General features: G+C 43.0%; 1 protein-coding gene across 1 annotated transcript; it reads left to right on the forward strand.

The window, feature by feature from the left end:
* Positions 1-16: 16 nt before the first annotated feature.
* Positions 17-22854, forward strand: LOC109515045 (dynein heavy chain 12, axonemal-like). The gene is made up of 70 exons (XM_019868610.1): positions 17-206; positions 305-374; positions 472-630; positions 706-901; positions 1057-1245; positions 1569-1722; positions 2584-2675; positions 2758-2936; positions 3024-3159; positions 3494-3619; positions 3709-3843; positions 4116-4309; positions 4382-4622; positions 4694-4879; positions 4990-5190; positions 5266-5460; positions 5548-5669; positions 5765-5900; positions 5994-6140; positions 8837-8956; positions 9126-9282; positions 9375-9547; positions 9644-9796; positions 9871-10110; positions 10277-10522; positions 10619-10738; positions 10851-10960; positions 11037-11220; positions 11310-11450; positions 11538-11621; positions 11765-11953; positions 12062-12181; positions 12309-12497; positions 12590-12741; positions 12826-12964; positions 13043-13209; positions 13302-13557; positions 13649-13945; positions 14128-14306; positions 14508-14700; positions 14803-14964; positions 15146-15340; positions 15463-15596; positions 15660-15822; positions 15909-15989; positions 16062-16238; positions 16309-16440; positions 16557-16646; positions 16733-16873; positions 16958-17199; positions 17280-17427; positions 17511-17656; positions 17793-18007; positions 18098-18290; positions 18372-18564; positions 18655-18827; positions 19103-19243; positions 19338-19496; positions 19605-19900; positions 19978-20231; positions 20308-20448; positions 20531-20668; positions 20742-20975; positions 21063-21251; positions 21383-21486; positions 21559-21763; positions 21837-21974; positions 22095-22186; positions 22298-22365; positions 22502-22854. The coding sequence occupies exons 1-70, from the start codon at positions 17-19 to the stop codon at positions 22690-22692; spliced, it is 11592 nt and encodes a 3863-aa protein (XP_019724169.1). The 3' UTR covers positions 22693-22854.
* The last annotated feature ends 1088 nt before the right edge of the window (positions 22855-23942 follow it).

Consider the following 23942-nt stretch of genomic DNA (forward strand, 5'->3'; position numbering starts at 1 on the left):
ATTTCCGTGTATGCAGATGAACTACATATTCTTGAGGCAGTGCATAGAAAGCCGTCCGGTCATTCCAATCCCGCAGGAGTGGTTGGACTCCATCGACGGTCAAATCCCTCCTCAACTCAAAGACAGCCCTCAGAAAAACAAACTCCTGTATCAGCTCCTCACGGAAGTCAGTGACAACTTCCATGATGTTATCATCAAATACACAGGTATGTATACAGGATGTACATGTGTTTGTGTGTTTTGTCCACCTAAATCTAAAAAGCGTATGTCTAAAAACACTACACATTCTGTGCATTTGTTTAAGTGGACTCATTCCTGAAAGATCCAGAATGTGAAGAACCTGCTCCAGAAAAGCAGACGTCTCTTCCACTTGAGTGAGTGTTTCCTGGCCACATATGAGTTGTACGCATTGAAGATAAAACTATGAATTGAGTTTCTTTGGCACTTTTGGAATATGATTTTATTTTGCAGTATTCTTGAATTTTCCCAAACACGACGCGAGAACTTTGTCACAAGCCGGAAGCTGATGAGGGCAAATTTGCACATTCTACATCCCATAATGCAAACTGTTTTGGAAATTGGACACACAACATTTTCTTCAATGTCCTTGGTGGATCTGACAGGATACAGGTATGTCAATGCAGAGAACGTCAATAAAGCAGGTACCCAAGCTGTTGAACAAAGTTGTACATGATTTTTGTTCAGGGCTTTGGGACCCGTTGATGGCAAAGTGTTGCATAAAGACCTGGCTGTAGAATGCGAGACAGCAGAAGAACAAATCATGAATACCTGGTTCCCTAAAGTCATCAATTTATTAACAAGTCCAAAAACACTGGGTTCAGTTAAAGACAATGTCATGGATGCCTTCTTTGACTGCGCGTGCACCCTCATCTCGAATCAGGTGGAGTTCTGCCAGCAGACATAATCCGACATGTCTTTTTTTCAGTTTGTTTTCTTGTGGCTTTGGTTTTCCCCAGATTGGTTTATTTACTTCATTAACACGGTCTGCACGCTTTCTCCAAATGTCTGTCCGATTTGTCCTTTCCAAATTCCCAGCTGAAAGCCCTGATTCAGAGGAGTGTGGAGGGGTTTGTCTACCCATTTCATCCGGACAACTACCACGTCTTACCCATCTTTCACATGTCCCTGACATTTAATGATGAACAGATGGGAATATACCCCACCTTGCAGGAACTTGAAGCAGATGTTTTTGAAATTCTGAATGCAATTACAAATACACTGCAGGTAGGCTCTCTCGCGTGTCATAAATCGTTTTGTGCCTATTCCCCCGCCCCAATTTGCATATTTTAAGCAGGTATGTCCAGCTCTTATCCTCATGAGCTACTGTCCTACATCTTTTAGATGTCTCCATCCTCCAACACACCTAATTCAAATGATCAGATCACCAGCAAATCCTGAAGACGCCTGCTAATGATCTTCATCATTTGAATAAGTTGTGTTTGAGAAGGAGGAGATCTAAAACATTCAGTGCTGTCCTGCATGCTGTCCAGGACCAGGTTTGAACACCCCATTATTAACGTCTATTTAAAGATGGTTGTGATCCACAGAAAGTGCAGACGGTTCAGTCGTGGCTGGCAGACTCTACATCTGCATTTGTGGATGCCAAGGCCCCTGATCACACGCTTGCTTGGGCTCATTGTACTCTCACTACAACTCTGCGCAAGAACCTAGAAGAACCTGACCGATACTTTCAGAATTATGGTGATGGAAACATTGGGCCCTGTTTTTGTGGCCAGAGCAAATCTAGCGCAAAACATGGTCTAACTGCGCAAGGGTGGAGTTTTCTTTCATTTGGTATTTTCATTGAGGTGCGCAGTTGCAAACAGGCGATTACATCATTGTGGCAGTGAACAAAGCTGACTTGCTTCCTGGCCAATAGAGGCAGCTCCTCTCATTCCCTTCAAATTCAGCGCAAGAGAGGCGCATGGTCTATGTGGCAGAAGTATAAATGGAGTCTCTGGAGTCCATGCAGATCGATGCGCCCAAAGCACGTTTTAAACTACAGTAACTGCAAGATCTTCATTTATTAAGTTGGCCACTGTCAAGCGGGCACTTGGAGAGAGCCTTCCACCCCTGATTGGCCGGGGTGCTTTTAAAACTATATTGATGATGATTTTAATAATAATAATAATCGTCATCATCATCATGTGTTCAAATAATTGATTCTATGATGATTTTTGAGGGTTCGATGAACACTGTTTTTATATTTATGAATGAAATGCGATAACATTCGCCACACATTCGCAGCGCTCACAATCTGTATGCCTGCAATTCGACTTGAACCTGCTTTTAGTCGGTGTAAAGATTACAATGCTTACTGCCACCAAATTGTCAGGTGTGCCTGGGAAGTGTGAAAGAAAACGCCCTCAGACATTGCACAGTCTGAAAAATTCCCAAACGTGCTAAAGGAAGTTTGCAGCTGCACGAAAATCATGATGCGACAGTTTTTATGCCCAAGCGGATGTGTGCGGTCTACAAAAATAGAGCCCATAATCTCAAATCACTTCATCATTTGTACAAATATTTTAGAGTGTGTTTTTCTAACATATAATTATTTTATAGTTGACAACTATGACTGGCTGCTCAATGGTGCTGCTCAGGCTCAAGTTGAGACCTTTTTGGAAGAAACCCACTCATTTGTTGAGTATGTTCAGGTGAGAATCACAACTTGAGAAGAGTAGTGGGCCCCTCCTTCCTGATGAATGTTGGTGTGTGTGATCTGACTGTGCTTTCCAGCAAGTAGAGGAGTTCCGTGAGTTGTCAAGAAAGCTTGGCAACTTCCCAACCAAAGTTCACTTTCCAATGGTCCAATTGCATTGTGAGGGTCTGAACCAGGGACTGGCTAAAAAAGCTCAAGATTATGCTGAAATACTCATCAGGAAAATGAAAACTAAACACACACAGCTAGTTCTTCAGTGAGTCTCTCATTCTAAGTGGAACACGTCCGTCCTTGGTGAACAAGGCTCCTTTACTGCAGCAGATTGTTTTGTTTCTTTTGAAAGGATTTGCTCAGATTTTGAAACCATCCGAAGAAATGCTTTGAAAGTGCCAGAGACTACAGATGACATGGCCCAGATTATTGACTACATTGAAACAACTAAGACACAGAGTATTGCACTTCTTCATGAAAAGATAAAGGTACAATTCACAGTTTGGTCGCTGATTTAACAATTCCCTAAAGCTTCTTGATTCATTTATTTGGATCAAGGGTATGGAACTTTGGTTCCATACCGCATAACTCTTTGGAGAGCCGTATCCAGCCTGTTTTAGATGTCTACATACTCAAACACAACTGATTCAAAGGATCAACTCATCAGCAAGCTCTGGAGAAGTCTGAAACAATCCTGATCATGTGAATGATGTGTGTGGAGTAGGGAAACATCTAAAACAGGCAGCATATGGCTCTCGAGGAACCAGAATTTCCCACGCCAGATTGAGTTCATTGAATGTTGTGGCTTTTATCATCTGGCAGAAAGCCCAGAGCAGACTGAGCTACCTCCTCGATGTCCACATATTTGAACCTGAAGATCTTGAACTCAATTCAACTGTCTTCATGTGGCCATTGAAAATCCAAGAGGTGTTTAAACTCAGCGATGAGGTAACGCCCTTCTTTGATCCAACATGTGCATTGTATTGGTGGTCTTTTCAATTATGATGATATCATGTCTCCTGGATATTTGTTTTCAGGCTTTGCGGGAGGCCAGGATGAAAGGGGAGAAGGAGATGTTTGCAAAAAGAGAGAGGGTCACGATTCATCTGGCAAAATTGGAACGAAGGGTTGATGAGTTCCCTCACTGCTCTGAACTTGATATGATGCAGCAGGTATTGTGAATCATTTGTGATTCCATCGTTTTGAGCTTGGTTTGGCAAGGGAGCTGACCCCGAAATATTTAAACTGTTATTTAAAGGGCCTGCATCATTCATCTCTTCATTAGTGAAAATAGAACTTCATCTAAAGTGTATTTATATATTGCAATCCCCCCAGCAGAGCAGTTCAAGAAAAAAAATGTTTACCTACTGATTTGGTAAGGTCAGGTTATTTGCAGGATTTGGCATTTTCTCAACTATATTTAAACAATATTTGATTTTTACAGTACTTAACAGAAGTCAGAACTGTTCAGAAGCTTCTTCAGGAGGCTGAGGAAACAATCAGTGACATCCACAAAGACGAAGTTTTTCATCAGTGGGAACAAACATCTTACCCTGAAGTGGAAGTCATCAGAGACAGCGTTGAACAGTACCAGAAGTTGTTTGGACTGCTACTAAAGTGGCAACGCACAAAGAGCAGGTCTGATTTCAGTTGCGGATTACATTTGGTGATTTGTTTAGATATTGAATCTAATATTTTCTCTGGGAATAGATGGATGGATGGTTCTTTTGCAGATCTAGATGGTGAGGGCATGGAGGTAAAATTGGATGAATTCTTCAGGGAGATCTTCAAGATGTTGAAGCACTTCCAGCAGAAAAAGAGCAACAACAAACAGGATACAAAAAAAACAACTGGATTGTCCAGACAACGGCGCAGTGTAGAAGATACAAACAAGAATCAGAGTCCTTCAATTTTATGCTCCACTACATTAGAGGAAGTCAAAGAGTTCAAGGTATCCAATGAGACTTGTGTTAAAAGTGTTTCACGGCCATGCATTCTAACTCAATTATTCTTATATTGGAGGAGCACATCCCTTTAGTGTCAGTCCTGTGTAATCCGGGCATCAGAGATCGCCACTGGAAGCAGATGTCACAGATCGTTGGGTATGATCTCACCCCTGATGCTGGTACAACACTTCGTAAATTTCTCAAACAAAACTTGACTCCTTATCTGGAAAAGTTTGAATCAATCAGTGCTGCTGCGAGTAAAGTAAGGATTCCCGAGTTTAATTTTTTCTTTTTTTTTTCCACCTTGTTCTGAAACGAAAAACAAAAACAATTGGTTTCATAACATGTATCCTCTTTAATACAACTATGTAGGAGTTTTCCATGGAGAAAGCCATGAAAAACATGGTGACTATATGGAATAGTGTTTCTCTCCAGCATCAGCCTTACAGAGACACCGGTGTATCCATCCTGACTGCTGTGGATGAAATTCAGGCAATTCTAGATGACCAGATTTTGAAAACTCAGACAATGAGGAGTTCACCATTCATCAAGCCCCTTGAGAAAGAGATCAAGGTTACATAACCTGTCGAACGACAGAACAATAAGGACTCTTATGAAGGATTTTCACCAAACCGGTCTGTGATTTAGATTTGGGAGGAGCGTCTTCTTCGTATCCAGGAAACCATTGATGAGTGGCTGAAGGTGCAGGCACAATGGCTTTACCTTGAGCCCATATTCTGTTCTGCCGACATCATGCAGCAAATTCCACAAGAAGGACAACTCTTCCAAATTGTTGATAAAAACTGGAAGGAGGTCATGCAGCACTGTGTTAAGGACTCAAAGGTCATTGTCAGCATAAGTTATCATCGCCTTCCATTGGTCAGTCAGTGGTTTATTGGTGACAATAATGATGAAATTGTCTTCTACCAGCTTCTGGAGGCAACTTCAATGCCTGGTCTACTAGAGAAACTACAAGAGTCTAACAGCCACCTCGATACTATCATGAAAGGACTAAATAATTATCTGGAGAAAAAGCGTCTCTATTTTCCAAGGTCAACAAAACAACATTGCATTCTTTCAGTTTTTCAGTACTGTATTTATAAATCCAAAATGTTATTGATAACTGATGTTGCTGCTTGTCACCTAGGTTCTTCTTTTTGTCCAATGATGAAATGCTGGAAATTCTTTCTGAGACCAAGGATCCACTGCGCGTACAGCCCCATCTGAGGAAGTGCTTCGAGGGTGTTGCCAAGCTTGACTTTCTACCAAATCTTGACATTCAGGTCAGCATTTACACAGTGCACTTGCTGCAGTATGTGGCAACAGTTGGTTGATTGACGCCCCTCAGGTACTGGGTGTTTTTCATAATAAATCAGGCCATGTACAGCAGCGAAGGAGAGCGAGTTGCCCTAATCCAACTCATATCCACCTCTGAAGCCAAAGGAGCAGTGGAGAAGTGGTTGGTACAGGTGGAAGACTTGATGATTCGCAGTGTAAGAGATGTCGTGGATCGTTCCAGAATGGTGAGATGACATTTTAACTGAAATAGGCCATGTTTTGGAGCAATGTTCCCTCTAATTTTCCATCCGTCTGAGCATTCACATCCACTCCCTGAGCATTCCTTGGACCACGGTGAGCAACATCAGACGTGCAACAGCGACCAAACCAGTATCACACCTGTCCAAAAGTTGTGATCATAACAATTTTACGTGATGTAGTTTGTTCTGACAAAATTCAAATTACCTTTCTATCAAAACAGAAAATATAATCGAATGGGGATTTATGACAAAAATAAAATTGCCCCAAGTTTGTTACTTTTATATTACCACACGTTAATTGAAGCATAATTAATGACGCCAGTCTCTATAACAATGGTCACACATTGTCCACTTATAAATAAGGGAAAACATGTCATTTAATAATACACAAGAAATCCTAGTCATCTGACCCAGGAAACGCGGGAAAGAGACTCAGTCAAGGGGCTCGTAGACTATGTCCATATTTGGACTTCCTGAATGGAACGGTCTGCGAGTCGCCTGCAGCCTCTCGTCTGTGGTGAGTGTGAGTGAATGTGTGTCAGTCAGTGGCGGATGCTGGTCTGTCAAGGAGTGGAACCTCAATTTCGGCCTTCATCATAAAATGTGTCCGTTTATTTATACCTGAATTCTACTCTCCGTTCCTTTTCAAGAAAATTATCTGTGACCCTGTCATACCAACAAGGCATCTTTTCCAGGGACTTAACTAGTGTCCCCTTTATGGCCAGCAGAGCAATGCTGCTTAAACGGCCTTGGCCCGTGGTGTTGCGGGTGTAAGACTTGAGCCGCTTTAAACAGGAGAAGCTCCTCTCGACACCTGCAGATGTAGCTCCAATCAACATTTATTTTGTGCATGCAATACTTTGTTTTCTTTTTCTACCGCCCCCCCCCCGCTTCAATTTTGCTCCTGTAGATTGCAAATTTCTCCATTGTGGGACAAATAAAACTTTTCTTATTCTTATAATGACAGCAGTTTGTAGACCTGAGGCATTGCACTGTCTAACTCCATGTCTTTCAGAAACAACAAGAAATCACACAGCCTTCCCCTGTTGCCCTGCAAGTCCTGGTTTGAATATAGGACTTGAAGTTCAGACCTCAGTCTTCCTGAATCGTTTTCATCAAAGAGAGTGTCGCTAAGATGATTAGAAGAAGTCTCCAGTTCAACTCAGAACAGAATGAGAATTGAAAAATGCTCCCACGAATGCCTGCACCAAAAGATCGGTGATTGGCTCATTTCGCTGTCAATCCAAAACAGATTCAGCCTCAGACAGATCATTCAATCATCATGCAGAAAAGATGGACGTCCGGGCCAGCCGATAAACGCCCACTGTCCATAGACTCCCAGAGACGCTGAGCGTCCGATGGGTGGGGCAAAACCAGCATTTATCCAATGACTCGTCTCGTTTCAATGCATTGGGACAACGGGCTCTGAACTCTCGAGACGCCCAGCGTCCGCGCTGTAGACGCTCAGCGTCCACACAGTTTAAAGCACAGTGAAGGTGTGGGAATGAATGAGAAGAGAGTCGCGTCGTAACCAGAAATAAGAAGCAAAAGTTGAGCGCGTTGTAGCGCATATTTAGTCAATAACATGTAAACATATGTATTTGATCACTTATTTTTTGACATTTTAGGGGAAGCTGAGCTTCCCTTGCAGTCTTAGAGCAATCGCCTCTGGTGTCAGTGTATTAATGAAACTACCGTAGAACAATTGAGTGTGCACCTTCGGTCGCACGACGGAAACTGTAATGGAAGTGTGAATAGTGCGGTGGAAATGAAGGAATAAGTGTAGAAATGTTGTTTATGTGTGTGGTGCGCGCCAGCTGTCACTGTGTGCGCTGAGAGGGTGAAAGAAGTGCGCAGTTGCTCACGCAAGCAGCTTAGAGCAGGAGTGTCAAACATACAGCCCGCTGACCGCAACTGACCCCCAAGGAGGTTCGATCAGGCCCGCAGGATAATTCAAAAGTGAAAAAATGCATAAAAGACACAGAATGAATATTTTTAATAAGGTGCAATTCATGGAGTATCCGCGAGGAGACACACTGTTTTGATCAGAGTAGAAGACAGCATCAGTCTCAGTCTGTCACTGAGACAGACCCAACACAGCAGATGCTATCAAGGACGTGAATGCTTTATTCTTTACATATTTAATAGCACTCTCCTTAGTTTATAAGGTGTAGGCAGGGATTAAATTGCGATTTGATATGCATATGTGTGAATGGTTTAAGAATTCCTTTCTTGATAAATCTCGTTTAATCTTAATGTGCATTACTATATTATTCAATACCAGTTACTTGTTAAGGTTTTGTGCCTTTGTGCAATCAGTGGGATTAGTTGCAATGCATATACAGGTATGTGAATGATAAAAGTAGATTGCACATTTGTCGAAGGAAATCTTTAAGGTGCTTCATGAAATGTTTTATAAAAGATATGTTCATTAAATGTCAACATTTTCCAAATGTTCTTGTGCTTCTTTAGACCAAAATTAAGGAAAGACATATTAATTTGGTTATTTATAGCAGAGTATGGTATAATTTTGGTTGTATGTGGCCCACAATGTGAAATTAGTTTGAGACCCCTGGCTTAGAGGGAACATTGGGTCAAATATTTTTTTCCCCATGTAAATGCAAATACCTTGAGTGGATGGAAAATCCAAGTCGGTTGTCGTGGAATTGTTGTCTCGGCAGGCATATGCTGCGGCTCCACGGAACCAGTGGGTGAAAGAGTGGCCTGGGCAGGTGGTAGTATGTACCTCACAAATGTTCTGGACATTGGAGGTACACGAAGCCATCAGGGCAGGGGTTGAAGTAAGTCAGATCTCCAGAAAAGATGTTGAAGAATAAATTATGGCTCGACATGAAGTTAGAATTTATTCACCTTCACAAATTGTGAACAATTGGTATGAGCAACTGACTTCATTTCATGACACCTTCAAGCCAATAAAACAGATAACAATGGATTTGACTTCCTCGACAGGGAATGAAAAACTACTTCCAGCAACTCCAGAATCAGCTGAATGACATTGTTGGGTTGGTGAGAGGGACGCTAAACAAACAAACTCGGATCACGTTGGGAGCACTGTTAACAATTGATGTCCATGCCAGGGATGTGGTTTTGGAACTCATTGAGCACGGTACCCCATGACACAAATGCTATGACTGTCTTTTTACGTTAGTCTGTTAAAAGAAAATTGAATTTTATTTACAGTACATGCATAATTTATAGGTGTAGAAAATGAAAATGATTTCCGATGGCTAGCCCAGCTTCGTTACTACTGGAGCAACGGGGATGTTCGAGTTCACATCATGAACTGTGATGTTAAGTATGCCTATGAGTATCTGGGGAACTCGAATCGACTGGTCATCACGCCACTGACTGACAGATGCTACCGAACTCTGGTATAAAGACCATAATGTTTGACATGAGTGTTTCTTGATTTTGTATTTCAACAATTCTTTTTGTTCACGAATAACATTTTTTCCATGTGTTGACAGATTGGTGCTTTTTTCCTAAATTTGGGTGGGGCACCTGAGGGTCCAGCTGGAACTGGAAAGACAGAAACCACCAAGGATCTAGCCAAAGCTTTAGCTGTACAATGTGTGGTCTTCAACTGTTCCGATGGACTGGATTATCTTGCTATGGGCAAAGTAACATCAGACCACAAAAACGAAGTCATATCCGATTAAGATATCTGAATCGAACAAAGGTCTTTTTTTTTCAGTTTTTCAAAGGCTTGGCTTCTTCTGGAGCGTGGGCTTGCTTTGACGAATTCAACCGTATTGAGCTTGAGGTCTTGTCTGTCGTGGCCCAGCAAGTCCTTTGCATCCAGAGGGCTATTGAGATGAACTTGGAGTACTTTGACTTTGAAGGAACCATGCTGAAACTCAACCCCAACTGTTTTGTGTCCATCACAATGAATCCCGGTTACGCAGGGCGCTCCGAACTCCCTGACAACCTTAAGGTCTTCCAACTTGATCAGTTACACCATTGGGGCTCTTTTATCGCAACATTTGTATCTGAAAATGTGCATTTGGATTTCATAGCATCAGATTGTGAAATGAATCAACATTTTGATCATGGGGTTTTCTATTCATCTGAACATGATGGCGGCCTTTTATGTTCCTCAGGTGTTGTTTCGAACAGTGACCATGATGGTCCCCAACTATGCTCTGATCGCAGAGATCTCCCTCTATTCTTACGGATTCCTCAATGCCAAGCCTCTTTCAGTCAAGATTGCAATGACATACAGGCTCTGTTCAGAGCAGCTCTCCTCCCAGTTCCATTACGATTATGGCATGAGGGCTGTCAAAGCTGTACTTGTGGCAGCAGGAAACCTCAAGCGAAAGTATCCAGACGAAAATGAGGACATACTGGTACTCGTGCTGAGCTTTATACAACCGGTGAATTTTTTTTTTTCCTAAATTACTTTGTTTTGTTGATAGATCACCATTTTCTGTGTTAACGTCTAGATTCTGAGGTCGATCAAAGATGTTAACGAACCAAAGTTTCTTTCGCATGACATTCCACTGTTCAATGGAATCATCAGCGATTTGTTCCCTGGCATTTCCCTTCCTAAGGCTGACTATGAGGTAAGATGTGTGAATAGATATTTATTTTTGTTTTCTACCATGCAGATTCATCGCTGGTGTATGCAGTATGTGTCATCAACTGTGATATAATATGTGGTCATGTCTTCTGCAGTTGTTTTTAGAAGTTGCTACAGAGTGCTGTAAAAAACACAATGTACAGTCAACGCAGATCTTCATTGGGAAGATGATCCAAACATATGAGATGATGATAGTACGGCATGGGTATATTACATTTAAAATTCCAAGTTACATCATTTGGATCAACAAGGCGGTGTACGTTAAAACTTTTATGCTTCAGGTTCATGCTGGTGGGAGAGTCATTTTCTGGGAAGACCAAAGTGCTCCATGTCCTTGCTGACACACTGATTCTGATGAATGAAAAAGGCTATGGGGAGGAAGAAAAGGTCATTTTCAGGACATTGAACCCAAAGGCGATCACCATGGGACAGCTCTTTGGACAGTTTGATCTTGTTTCTCATGAGGTGGGACCTGCACCTTGGAATTCCATGTTTTCAATCCACAATTTGTTTTATAGTCCTGTTATCATCTGCTTGTCTTTCTTTCTTTGTAGTGGACAGACGGGGTTGTGGCCAACACATTTCGCGAGTATGCGTCGACCGAAACACCAGTGCGTAAATGGGTAGTGTTTGACGGACCAATAGATACGATGTGGATTGAAAGTATGAACACTGTGCTGGATGACAACAAAAAAGTACACATATAATGATTCATTATATTCAGGTTATGTTTTTATGATGATTTATGATGTTTACCATCTTTGTTTATTTCACCACAACAGTTATGTCTGATGAGTGGAGAAATTATTCAGGTGTCCAATCAGATGAGTTTAATTTTTGAAGCAATGGATCTCTCACAGGCCTCTGTAAGTTTGGAGTGATTGAATAAGTTTCACATTTTAAAAACTATAATGTTGCTCCAAATTAAACTATTCACTGTGAATTAGCATGCAATGCTAAGGATGTTGCAATGATGGCAAGCTTTGAAAAATCATCTTTCCCTTGGCAGCCTGCCACAGTCAGTCGATGTGGTATGATCTACATGGAACCTTCTCAATTGGGCTGGGAGCCTTTAGTGATCTCCTGGATGAACACACTTCCTGATGTTCTGAAGAGTCCTGACCATAACAGAATATTGCTTGAACTCTTTCACTGGTTGCTGCCACCTTCCTTCAAGATGGTGCGTAACCAGTGCAGAGTAAGTATCACAGGACCGTGGCATTATCGAGATGCAAAAACCCCAAAGGCCAAAGGAGTGTTCACCAACTTAGAATAAACATGATTGTTGTCACCTTTCTGTTATTAGGAAGTTGTGCCCACAACCAACTGGAACACATCTGTGTCATTATGTAGACTGTTTGAGATGCTGCTAGCTGAACCATTAAAGACAGAGAAAAATGATAAAACGATTCGCATCTGGATCATGGTAAAAATCTTTATGATTTGTTACAACATTGACAATGGACTAACACTGCCCTGACAGGCTTATTTGCTCTACGTACATTTCATATCGCTTTTGCACATCAGTTTATGTGGGATATTTGGGATTGCAGGCCGCCTTTTCCTTCTCCCTGGTGTGGTCTGTGGGGGGCAGTTGTGATTCAAAGAGCAGGGAGATGTTTAGTGAGTTCATCAGGGATACAGTGGCTGGAAGGTCAGCAGATCATCCAGTTCCTGAAATTGTGGGCAAATGGGAGTGCCCAGTGGACGAGAAAGGCCTGGTGTACGACTATTTCTACGAGGTACCACTGACTTACATCAGGCAGAAACTTTTGTCTTTTAAATCGCGACTTTAGAATCACTCTTCTTCAGTCAAATCGAACATCTTGTTCAGTTTAAAGGAAAAGGCAAATGGATTCACTGGAATGACGCCATCAAAAGTGTCAGCCTTGGGGATAAAACCACCAAAGTGCAGGACATCATTGTTCCCACCATTGACTCGGTTCGCTACACCTTCCTAATGGACATTTGCATCACCTATGGAATGTATGTTTGTCTGTTCACAGAAATATGAATGGGATGAATTTGTCCCCTTGTGTCAACTGTTTCAATCTCTCCTTCTCTGCTCAGGCCTCTGCTGTTGGCTGGCCCTACAGGCACTGGAAAGTCAGTGTATGTCATGGAGAAGTTGATGAACGGTTTGGACAAAGACCTCTTTTTACCCCTCTCAATCAATTTCTCAGCCCGCACCACAGCCAACCAAACACAGGTCAGGTGGAACCACTGATGAGTATGAATGCTCTTGCAACTTTGACTGGCCTCATTCTTTACTCTTTGTGTTTACCAGAACATCATCATGGCCAAATTAGATAAGAGACGGAAAGGTGTGTTTGGCCCTCCGATGGGGAAGAAGTACCTCATATTCATAGATGATGTGAATATGCCAGCACTGGAACAGTTTGGAGCTCAGCCTCCCGTGGAGCTTCTTCGACAGTTTATGGATCACAAGAAGTGGTATGGGCCATGGCCACCCAAACACCAAAATAAAGACCGTGAATGGAAGAGGATACAAAACACTGCTTGACTAATCCATCCTTTTCTGGCAGGTATGACCTGAAGGATACTTCCGGCATCAAATTAGTTGACATCCAGGTCATTACAGCCATGGGTCCTCCTGGTGGCGGGAGGAATGCTGTGACATCTCGCTTCCTACGTCATTTCAACATTTTTAGCATCAATTCTTTCAGTGATGAGACCATGGTTCGCATCTTCTCCATTATGGTGGCATTCTATCTCAAGAACAATGAATTTCCACCAGAATATTTTACTATTGGTAGCCAAACGGTGACAGCAACCATGGACGTGAGTCCTCCAGATCCGACCAATACTTATCTTCTTTTCAACAAACACTTATCTTTCCAATAACTTGAGTTTTTCAAATGTATTTTCAAAGGTCTACAAGCAAGCCATGGAAAATTTGCTTCCGACACCAGCCAAGTCTCACTACACGTTTAATTTGCGTGACTTCTCACGTGTAATCCAAGGGTGCCTGCTTGTGAAGAGCAAATCTCTGGAGAACAAACGCACGATGATTCGGCTGTTTGTCCACGAGGTCTTCCGCGTCTTTTATGACCGTCTGGTGGATGACAAGGACCGAGCATGGTTCTATCAACTGATGACCAAGATCCTCAAAGATCACTTCAATGAAGCCTTTAACATGGTGTTTGATCACCTGAAACAAGGCAGTAAAGTATGTTGACGTTTTGTTTTTCTGGTTGTTTATTATTCTGATGTCATTCAGGACTATCATGAATGATTTGAGGTACTAAGGCTTGTCGTTTTTTTCATGCTGCTTGAGATTAGAAGTTGTGATGTTTCGCAAAATGAATCATAAAATTGAATGCAATTTTAATTTGATATCTTATTTGTCAGTTGGTCGAGCAAGATATGCAGACGCTACTGTTTGGTGACTACATGAACCCTGACCTCGAAGCTAATGAACGCTTGTATGCTGAGGTGCCTTCTGTAGAAAGCTTTGCTGAAGTGGTGGAGTCATGTCTCCTAGAATACAACCAGATAAACAAGAGCCACATGAATCTCGTCATCTTTCGGTAAATTATAATCCTAACACTGTTAAAGGTCTAAATGAAACCCAATGATATAGTGCATGCATGATATTAAAAACTGCTGCATTCATTTATTTTTTAAGTGCACTCTTCTCAGAAAAAAACAACATTTTTTTCTTGATAAATTCACAATGAAATACTGCTGACATAGCATTCTTAAGAATGTTTTTTTTTTTTCTGACACAGTTATGTCTTGGAGCACCTGTCTCGTATAAGCCGTGTGTTGAAGCAGCCAGGAGGGCATGCTCTCCTTGTAGGAGTTGGAGGCAGTGGGCGGCAGTCCATCACTCGTTTGGCTACTTTCATTGCCAAGATGAATCTTTTCCAGCCTGAGATCTCAAAGAGCTACGGCATGGTTGAGTGGAGAGAGGACCTTAAGGTCAGTGTTGTGCTTGTTACCTGCATTCAACACATTGCTTTGTTTTGCTTTTGTGGTTTGTTCTCTGAGTGTGATGTAGCTCATTTGAACTTGATATTACAGAAGCTGCTCAAGGATGCAGGAGTGAAGGGTCAAAGAATCGTATTTTTGCTCACTGATGCTCAAATCAAAGATGAGGCTTTTCTTGAAGATGTGAACAGTGTGCTGAACACAGGAGAGGTACCCAATCTGTTTGCTACGGATGAGAAACAGGATATCATTGAGGTATGATATGAATTAAAGGACAATCCTTTCTGTTACTGAGTATTATGTCATTGTTGGAATGTGGTTCATGTTCACGTCACTGTGTTTATTAGCACAATAGACTAGCACAAATATCAAGTTCACCATCTGTACACCCACAGGTGTATTTATTTACCTAATCTTATTTTCTTCCCATTTCCAGACAGTGCGTCCCATTGCCCAAGCGAAGAATAAGAGTGTCGAGTTGAGCCATTTGACTCTGTTTGCCTTTTTTGTGGCACACTGCAAGGAGAACCTGCACATCATTGTGACCTTCAGTCCCATTGGCGAAGCCTTTCGCAATCGCCTGCGCCAGTTTCCGGCTCTTATTAACTGCTGCACAATTAACTGGTTCCGGGTACCGAATGCATGATGAACAGGAGTTTTTGCTGATGTTTGAAACAAGCCATACGACACAAATGTGGGAAATAGTCAGTGTTTATTGGCTATCAACAAACATTTTTATCTGCACCCCGACAGCCTTGGCCGGAGGAGGCTCTTGAGCGCGTTGCCAATGCTTTCCTGAAGCCGTTGGAGATGAAAGAAGATGAAAGGAAGGAAGTCATACTGATCTGCAAAACATTTCATACCTCTGCCAGTCAGCTTTCAGAGAGGTATGACATGAGTGTTCAAAGGAAGAGTTCAAATAGCTCCCGGCTGGAACCTTTCTTTTGCAGATTCCTCTCTGACCTTGGTCGCCATAATTATGTTACACCCACATGCTACATGGAGCTCATGGCAGCTTTCAGTCAACTCCTCGCAATGAAAAGAGGCTCCATCATGAAGGCAAAGAAAAGATACAAAAATGGTCTAGAAAAATTAGCCTTTGCTGAATCTCAGGTACATGAAATGCTACAGTTTGATTTCAGACTTTTTCCCCATCACAAATATGTCATGGTTTAAACTAAATCATTGTACCATTGTAGGTTGGTGAGATGAAACATGAGCTGGTAAACTTACAGCCCAAACTTGAAGAGGCACAGATGGAAAACGATAGAATGATGAAGGTAAAGAGATGAACAAGCATGAATTGAATTTTATGAAAATCGACACAAATATTTGACTCTGATGACGTGTAGGTGATCGCAGTTGAGTCTGTCGAGGTTGAAGCTGCGAGTAAACTTGTAAGTGTTGAAGAGGAGGCCACAGCTGTTCAAGCTGCTGAGGCTCAAGCTCTGAAGGATGAGTGTGATAGTGAATTGGCAGAGGCCATCCCTGCCCTTGAAGAAGCCATTGCAGCTTTGAACACCTTAAAAGTGAGAACTCTCTGAACTTTTGCCTTGCATGTGACCTTCACTTTGACCTTTGGTTACCTCTTAACTGCAGCCTGCTGACATTACTGTTGTAAAATCCATGAAAAACCCTCCCGCTGGAGTTAAGCTCGTGATGTCAGCCGTGTGTGTAATGAAGGGAATGCCTCCAGATAAAGTGGCAGATCCTTCTGGGTCGGGAAAAAAGGTATGTATTGATAAAAATCAAACTACAATGGGGAAGAATAAAAATGCTTTTGCATCTGCATATCATCATTGAAACCATGGCATTTGTTTTACCTTAACCTTTTCATAATTTCCTAGGTTTTGGACTACTGGGGTCCAAGTAAGAAACTATTAGGTGACATGAACTTTTTGAAGGATCTGAAAGAATATGATAAAGACAATATTCCTGTGAGTGTTTCGACTGTAAATCATGAAAATCAATGCCTAAGAAAGAAAACTTGATTTTTTTTTTCTTTCCCCTCTCTTTATTACAGGAGGAATCGATGCAAAAAATCCGTGCTACCTACATGACTAATCCTGACTTCAGCCCTGCTAAGGTGGCAAAAGCCTCTTCCGCAGCAGAGGGCCTTTGCAAGTGGATCAAGGCAATGGAGTCCTATGACAGGGTGGTGAAGGTGTGAATTCCCTTTCGTTTCTCTCTTGATCTTCAAAATGAAATGCATTTCTACCTCCAGGTGTACTCACTTCTGTGCTTTTAGATCGTGGCTCCCAAAAAGGCCAAACAAGCAGAGGCTCAGGCGACCCTGGCCGCTGCCATGGCCACACTATCAGAGAAGCGAGCCCAACTCAAGGAGGTTATGGACCGTTTAGCTGACCTGCAAAGAATATCTCAGGAGAAGACAGAGGAGAAAGCCAAGCTAGAAGCCCAGAGGGATTTGTGTCAACAGAAGTTGGAGAGAGCTGAAAAACTCATTGGTGGTCTCGGTGGGGAGAAAACAAGGTGACGAATGGCCCAGCATTTCTTTTTATAAGAACTACAACAATGGCAGCGCAGCGCAAAGTAAACATGGTTTTCTTCAGATGGTCCAAGGCTGCCGAAGATCTACAGAACACATACGACAACCTTACCGGGGATGTCCTTATCTCTGCTGGTGTCATGGCCTACCTGGGTGCTTTCACCGCCAGCTTCAGACAGGACTGCACCGGCCAATGGATTAAATTGTGTCAAGTAAATCCTTTATTGACACACAAGGTCTTTCCCTGTCAGCTGTGACATGTATGATTGTTGTCCTCATCGTTTCATTTCTCTAGTCTAAGAGTATTCCATCGTCAGATGACTTCTCTCTCAGCAAGACCCTGGGAGATCCCATTAAGATTAGGGCGTGGAATATCGCCGGCCTTCCCACCGACTCCTTCTCGATCGACAATGGTGTCATTACCAGTAATTCACGGCGATGGTGAGAAGCTTTATGCAGTTTATTGCAAAGCCGCTCTGGAAGAAGAGTACGAATGTCGTCTCTCTGCCATTGTGGCGCAGTGAAACATTTCATCAGTCAGGCTCAGGACCGCGCTCATATATTCCTGCTCTTGCAGGCCTCTGATGATTGACCCTCAGGGTCAGGCCAACAAGTGGGTGAAGAATTCGGAGAAAGACAACAAGTTGAACATCATCAAATTAACGGATGATGATTACATGAGAACTTTGGAAAACTGTATCCAGTTTGGAAGCCCCTTGCTGCTCGAAAATGTAGGAGAAGAGTTGGACCCCTCCCTGGAACCTCTTCTCCTCAAACAAACCTTCAAACAAGGTGACAAAATTGTGACAGGGCCGCAAAAAGGTCACTTGAGATTGAAAAGGGTGTAAAAACGTGAATTGCTGTCATGCTTGTTTCGCCTAGGTGGTGTGGAATGTATAAAACTGGGGGAGAGTGTGATTGAGTACTCCCCCGAATTCCGTTTCTACATCACCACAAAGCTGAGGAACCCGCATTATCTACCAGAACTGGCCACCAAGGTGTCTTTGCTCAATTTCATGATCACCCCAGAGGGCCTCGAGGACCAGCTGCTGGGGATTGTGGTCGCCAAAGAGAGGCACTTCACATTTCACTGAGCCTCCGCTCAAATTCTTGGGTCTCTTCATTCAAGCTATCTTTGGCTTCATCTGCTTTGCAGGCCAGAGCTTGAGGAAGAGAGAAACGCACTCATCTTACAGTCGGCTGCGAATAACAGGCAATTGAAGGAAACCGAGGACAAGATCCTTGAGACTCTTTCGTCTTCGGAGGGAAATATTTTGGAGGATGAGAGTGCCATTCAGGTCCTCGACTCTGCAAAGATCATGTCCAATGAAATTACCAAGAAACAAAAGGCATGTACTTTGCTCAACATAAGCGATCTGTGCGGCTGATGCGATGGATTTTTTTTTTCTCTGACTGCAATGTCTCAACGAATTCTCCAGATTGCAGAGGAGACTGAGATCATGATAGCCGAGTCTCGAGAGTGTTACAGAGCTATTGCCAAGCACTCGTCTGTGCTGTTCTTCACCATTGCTGACCTGACCAACATTGACCCAATGTATCAGTACTCGCTCAGCTGGTTTGTCAACCTCTATATAAACTCTATCCAAGACAGGTGAGTGACGCACCCCAGTGTTTCTCTGAAATGAGTGTCGTGGGATTACATTTACAGGATGAGACTTTTATAATAATTGTTATTATTGTAACCTATTGCGCAAATTTCCAACGCTTGCATGCTACTTCTGGTGGTAGATCTGATTGTGCAGTCTTGAACATTAACATGAAGTTGCGAAGTGGATACCTTTGAAATTATGCAGAGTCGAAGACACCATTTGTCGTTTTTCCGCACCTGAAGTGCACTTCACTAAGAAGCCTCTTATTTTTATTTAGTAAAAAGTCCAAAATCCTGGAAAAGAGGGTCATGTACCTGATCGATCACTTCACCTACAACTTGTTTTGCAATGTCTGTCGCTCGCTGTTTGAGAAGGATAAACTTCTCTTCTCCTTCATCCTCTGCTGCAATCTGCTTCTGTGAGTGTCACAAACCATTTAGGCATGAGAATTGACTCATCTGGATCACTCCTTTGCCTGCTGTAAATAAAACAGATTCTGACGTTTCCATCAGGTCAAAGGGTGAGATTGAGTACTCCGACTTGATCTTCTTGATGACGGGAGGCGTGGGCCTGCAGAACACCCTTGCCAATCCTGATCCTAGCTGGCTGCAAGAAAAGAGCTGGGATGAGATATGTCGAGCCAATGAGCTTCCAGGCTTGAAAGGAGTCAAGTGAGAAAATGATTCAAAGTTTTATGTCATTGTTCTCGATTCAATAAAGTGAGACAATGACTCAACCTTTTTAAAAATGGCGACACCTTCATTGTGTTTCTTCCGCAGAGACGCTTTCATTGCAGGCCCTGGACTTTTCAAGCCTGTCTTTGAAAGCAAAGATCCGAGCAACGTTCCTTTGCCCTCACCCTGGGACGATAAACTCAGCGATTTGCAGAAGATGATCATTGTCCGCTGCCTCAGGCCTGACAAGATTGTGCCAGCTGTGAACAAATATGTGATCACGAAGCTGGGGAAAAATTTTGTTCAGCCCCCTCCCTTTGACCTCAGCAAGAGCTACATGGACTCGAACGCCACCATCCCGCTGGTGTTTGTGCTTTCTCCCGGCGCTGATCCCATGGCGAGTAGGTTCTGCAGTTTACTTCTCAAACTTCCTGTAGCACTGCCGCTCAAAGCTTCATGACACATTCACGCTTCACAGGCTTACTGAAGTTTGCAACTGACAAGGACATGGGTGGCAACAATTTCCAGTCCATTTCTCTGGGGCAGGGCCAAGGACCCATCGCTTCCAAAATGATCTCCACAGCCATGCAGAATGGGACATGGGTGTGTTTGCAGAATTGTCATCTGGCTGTGTCTTGGATGTCCACCCTGGAGAAGATCTGCGAGGACTTTAGTCCTGCAACATGCCACGAAGACTTCCGGCTCTGGCTCACAAGCTACCCTTCGCCCAAGGTAAAGTGCAAGCTGATGTGCAGCAGTTTGGATTTGTCTGGTTCGGGCCCTGAAGCCGCCGCCTCTGTGAAACCAGTTTCCAGTGACTCTTCTTCAGAATGGAGTAAAAATGACAAACGAGCCCCCGACAGGACTGCGACTAAACATCCTGCAATCCTACATGTCAGATCCTGTTTGTGACCAAAACTTCTTCAATAATTGCATGAATAAAGAACTGGTGAGTTCGAGGTGCCGATTCAATTGTAAGTCCACGCATACGGCTTCTTTTCTTACACCGGTTCGAATGCGTCGGCTTTTAGGTCTGGGAAAAGCTCCTGTATGGCCTGTGCTTCTTCCACGCGCTTGTTCAGGAGCGAAGGAAGTTTGGCCCACTTGGCTGGAACATTCCTTACGGCTTCAATGAGACTGACCTTCACATCAGCATCCGACAGCTCCAGGTCATCATTTGTTACTCCCCAAATTGCTCCTGTCACGTGCATCCTAAGGCTTGTCCTCTTTCTTCTTCTGTAGTTGTTCATCAATCAATACGATGAGGTGCCCTTCGAGGCCATAACTTACCTGACTGGGGAGTGCAACTACGGAGGCCGCGTCACCGACAACTGGGATCGGCGCCTCCTGAACACCATGTTGGCTGACTTCTACAACAGGGATGTTGTGGAGAAACCTTCTTTTCCCTTCTCACCAAGCGGTGACTATGTTACCCCCCCTAAGTCTTCCTATGATGACTACCTGCGATTTATCAAGGTAAGGCATCACGCCATCCTTCATGATGTCGTCGTGAGTTGCCTTGCAAGACTTTCAAAGCGTAACCATACCTTTGCGCCGTACCAGGAGCTTCCAGTCAGCCAGCACCCAGAAATATTTGGGATGCACGAAAATGTGGACATTTCGAAGGACCTGCAGCAGACCAAGCTGTTGTTTGATTCGCTGCTTCTCACCCAGGGGCGGGGCTCGAAGGGAGGAGGTAGCTCTGGGACTGACAATGCGCTCTATGACATAGCCAATGACATCCTCACTAAGGTACCATGGACTATATCTTTTCACATTTTCCATCTCCAAGAGTGGTCATCTGATTGAATAATATTGCACTGTTTTTTCAATGTATATCATGTGTTTTACAAGTAATATTAGCGTTCATTTAATCCCATCAGATTCCAAATAATTTTGACATAGAAGTCTCTCTCTCGAAGTATCCAGTGCTCTACAAGGAGAGTATGAACACCGTGCTCGTCCAAGAAATGGAGCGCTACAACACGTATGGGCAAACATTTTGTATCGAATTTGATGTCAAGTAAACCACCTCGTTTGACCTGTTTTTCCTTTGCAGGCTTTGTAGTACCATCCGTGTGAGCCTTCAGAACCTGCTCAAGGCCCTTAAGGGTTTAGTGGTGATGGACGCAGAGCTGGAGGGAATTGCAAATAGTTTGGGAGTGGGCAAGGTACCAGAGCAGTGGGCCAAACGCTCGTACCCGAGCCTCAAGCCCCTGGGCAGCTACATTAATGACTTTCTCGCAAGGCTCAAGTTTTTGCAGGTGAGTCACATTTTTCTCGACATGAGGATGTCCTGTCCAATTCGGTTTTCACATGAATCGTCTGTGCTCATAGGACTGGTTCAACACTGGTAAGCCCAGTGTGTTCTGGCTGTCTGGATTTTTCTTCACCCAGGCCTTCCTTACGGGAGCTACGCAGAACTATGCCAGGAAATACAATGTTCCAATTGACCTGTTGGGCTTTGACTTTGAGGTCAACACACACTTTTTTTTTCTTTCTTCAACACAACCTAATAGTCAGTCATGATCGTAAATGCTCATTGCAGACATCGTTCAGTCATTTTATGTGCGATTTTGGGATTTGATCCTTCAGGTTCTACCACTTGATCAATCAGACACGCCTCCGGAAGATGGTGTCTACATTTATGGATTGTTTCTTGATGGTGCTCGATGGGACAAAGAAAGGTAGTGGGGACCGCAGAAGTATCTTTGACAACAATGATCATTATTTGAAGTGCAAGATGACCACCTGAAAAGCAGCTTAAAAAAATCTAATTGTGTCTTTTCTATTATCAGTGGAGTGTTAGCGGAGCAGTATCCCAAAATCCTATTTGACACGGTGCCTATTATCTGGATAAAACCGAGTAAGTATGCATTTGGATGTACACTGGGATAACAGCCATTTTGTGTTTTTATTCCTCCGGGATCTTAACCTTTCTTACTTTGTCTCATTGCTGTCAGTGCTCATATTTTCTTTGCTTATCTTTCTCCTTCATGCAGCAAAAGACATCGCAGATGAATCTGACAGTCGCTACGTTTCTCCTCTCTACAAGACTAGCGAGAGAAGGGGCACCCTCTCGACAACAGGACATTCCACCAATTTTGTCATTCCGATGTTGTTGCCCACCGCCAAACGCCCTCAGCACTGGATAAAGCGCGGTGTGGCGCTACTTTGTCAGCTTGATGACTAACAGAATCATTAGCTATCAAAGATGATTTGTTCTGACATTAAATACAGTACAAATCAAAGATATATGATCAGGTAGAAAAACTGTGTATGTGCAAATATAAGCATCATTACACACATTTCAAATTGAGCCTCTAACTGAAAATAAAGTTAGGATCAAGCTTCACATTACTTGTTTTTGTGAAACCAAACAAATGTTGCTAATTATAATGCAAATAAACATAGGATATTTCCTCCCACATTCCAAAAACATGCATGGCAGGTTGATTTGACACTCCAAATAGTCCCTAGGTATGACTGTGAGTGTGAATGGTTGTTCAGGGTGTACCCCGCCTACTGCCCAAAGACAGCTGGGATCGGCTCCAGCACCCCCCGCGACCCTTGTGAGGATATGTTCACAAATATTGATCACAGTTCTAATTAAATGGGATTAACGGTGTGCCTCCTTTGTCATAAGGAAAAATAGTAGCGAACACGAGTAGCATGCGGGTTCTGTCGTCGTACTCCAATGTATCACTTAATTACATGTTCAAAGTGTCCATAATCTTGCAACAGCTTCTCCTTTTTGACATCCAATTGAGTGCATTTAGGTACACTTCAGCATTTACATTTCCACCTCATCTTTTAGAGCTGTTTGTTTTCAAACATTTATTTAGTTTTTTTTTTTAAACACTTCTCTGCAATTAATGGCGGCTCTAAACATTTTTACCTCGGGTGGCAAAGGGATGATAGGTGGTTGATTTGAGGGGTTACATAGATTTGAGTCTATTTCCCTGTCTTTTTAAAACCTTTGTACATTTCACAATTTATAATTTGCATCAAGTTCACACTGAGGCATCTCATTTGAACCCATTCGAGTTGGTCTTCGAGGTTCATGCAATTAGGGCCTATATTCGATAATACGTCTTCACCAATCTGCCATCAACATGACTCGGAAAATGATGATTATCATTCCTGAGCAGATTCATCTGTGCAAAGTTAACAGGATAAGCACAGTAAATGTTCTATGAGCATACATTCATGGAATGCATTTTAGTGTTATTATGATTGACAGAAACTGCATCGCAAAGTCATAGCTGCAGTTTACATGTCCTTCTCTTGGGGTCACTCTTGATCCAGCAATGCCAAGCTGGTTTGAGTGCCATATGCCAACCCTCCAACCGCTGTGTGGATGCGATGGAGGTCTATGAGGAGTTCGGCATCTTCAAAGCTGGAAAATGCCACAATGTCTGAGCCAGGGCAGTTTGATTTGTC

The sequence above is a fragment of the Hippocampus comes genome, unplaced genomic scaffold (genome assembly GCF_001891065.2).
Source record: "Hippocampus comes isolate QL1 unplaced genomic scaffold, H_comes_QL1_v1.1 scaffold41, whole genome shotgun sequence".
NCBI lineage: Eukaryota > Metazoa > Chordata > Actinopteri > Syngnathiformes > Syngnathidae > Hippocampus > Hippocampus comes.

Bases quoted from the DNA above. Each gene is read 5' to 3' on its own strand.
- LOC109515045 (XM_019868610.1), top strand. From the start codon at position 17: ATGAACTACATATTCTTGAGGCAGTGCATAGAAAGCCGTCCGGTCATT. The intron at 17,200-17,279 runs GTGACGAATGGC...GGTTTTCTTCAG, and splicing joins CTCGGTGGGGAGAAAACAAG to ATGGTCCAAGGCTGCCGAAG. The intron at 19,497-19,604 runs GTGAGAAAATGA...TTTCTTCCGCAG, and splicing joins CCAGGCTTGAAAGGAGTCAA to AGACGCTTTCATTGCAGGCC.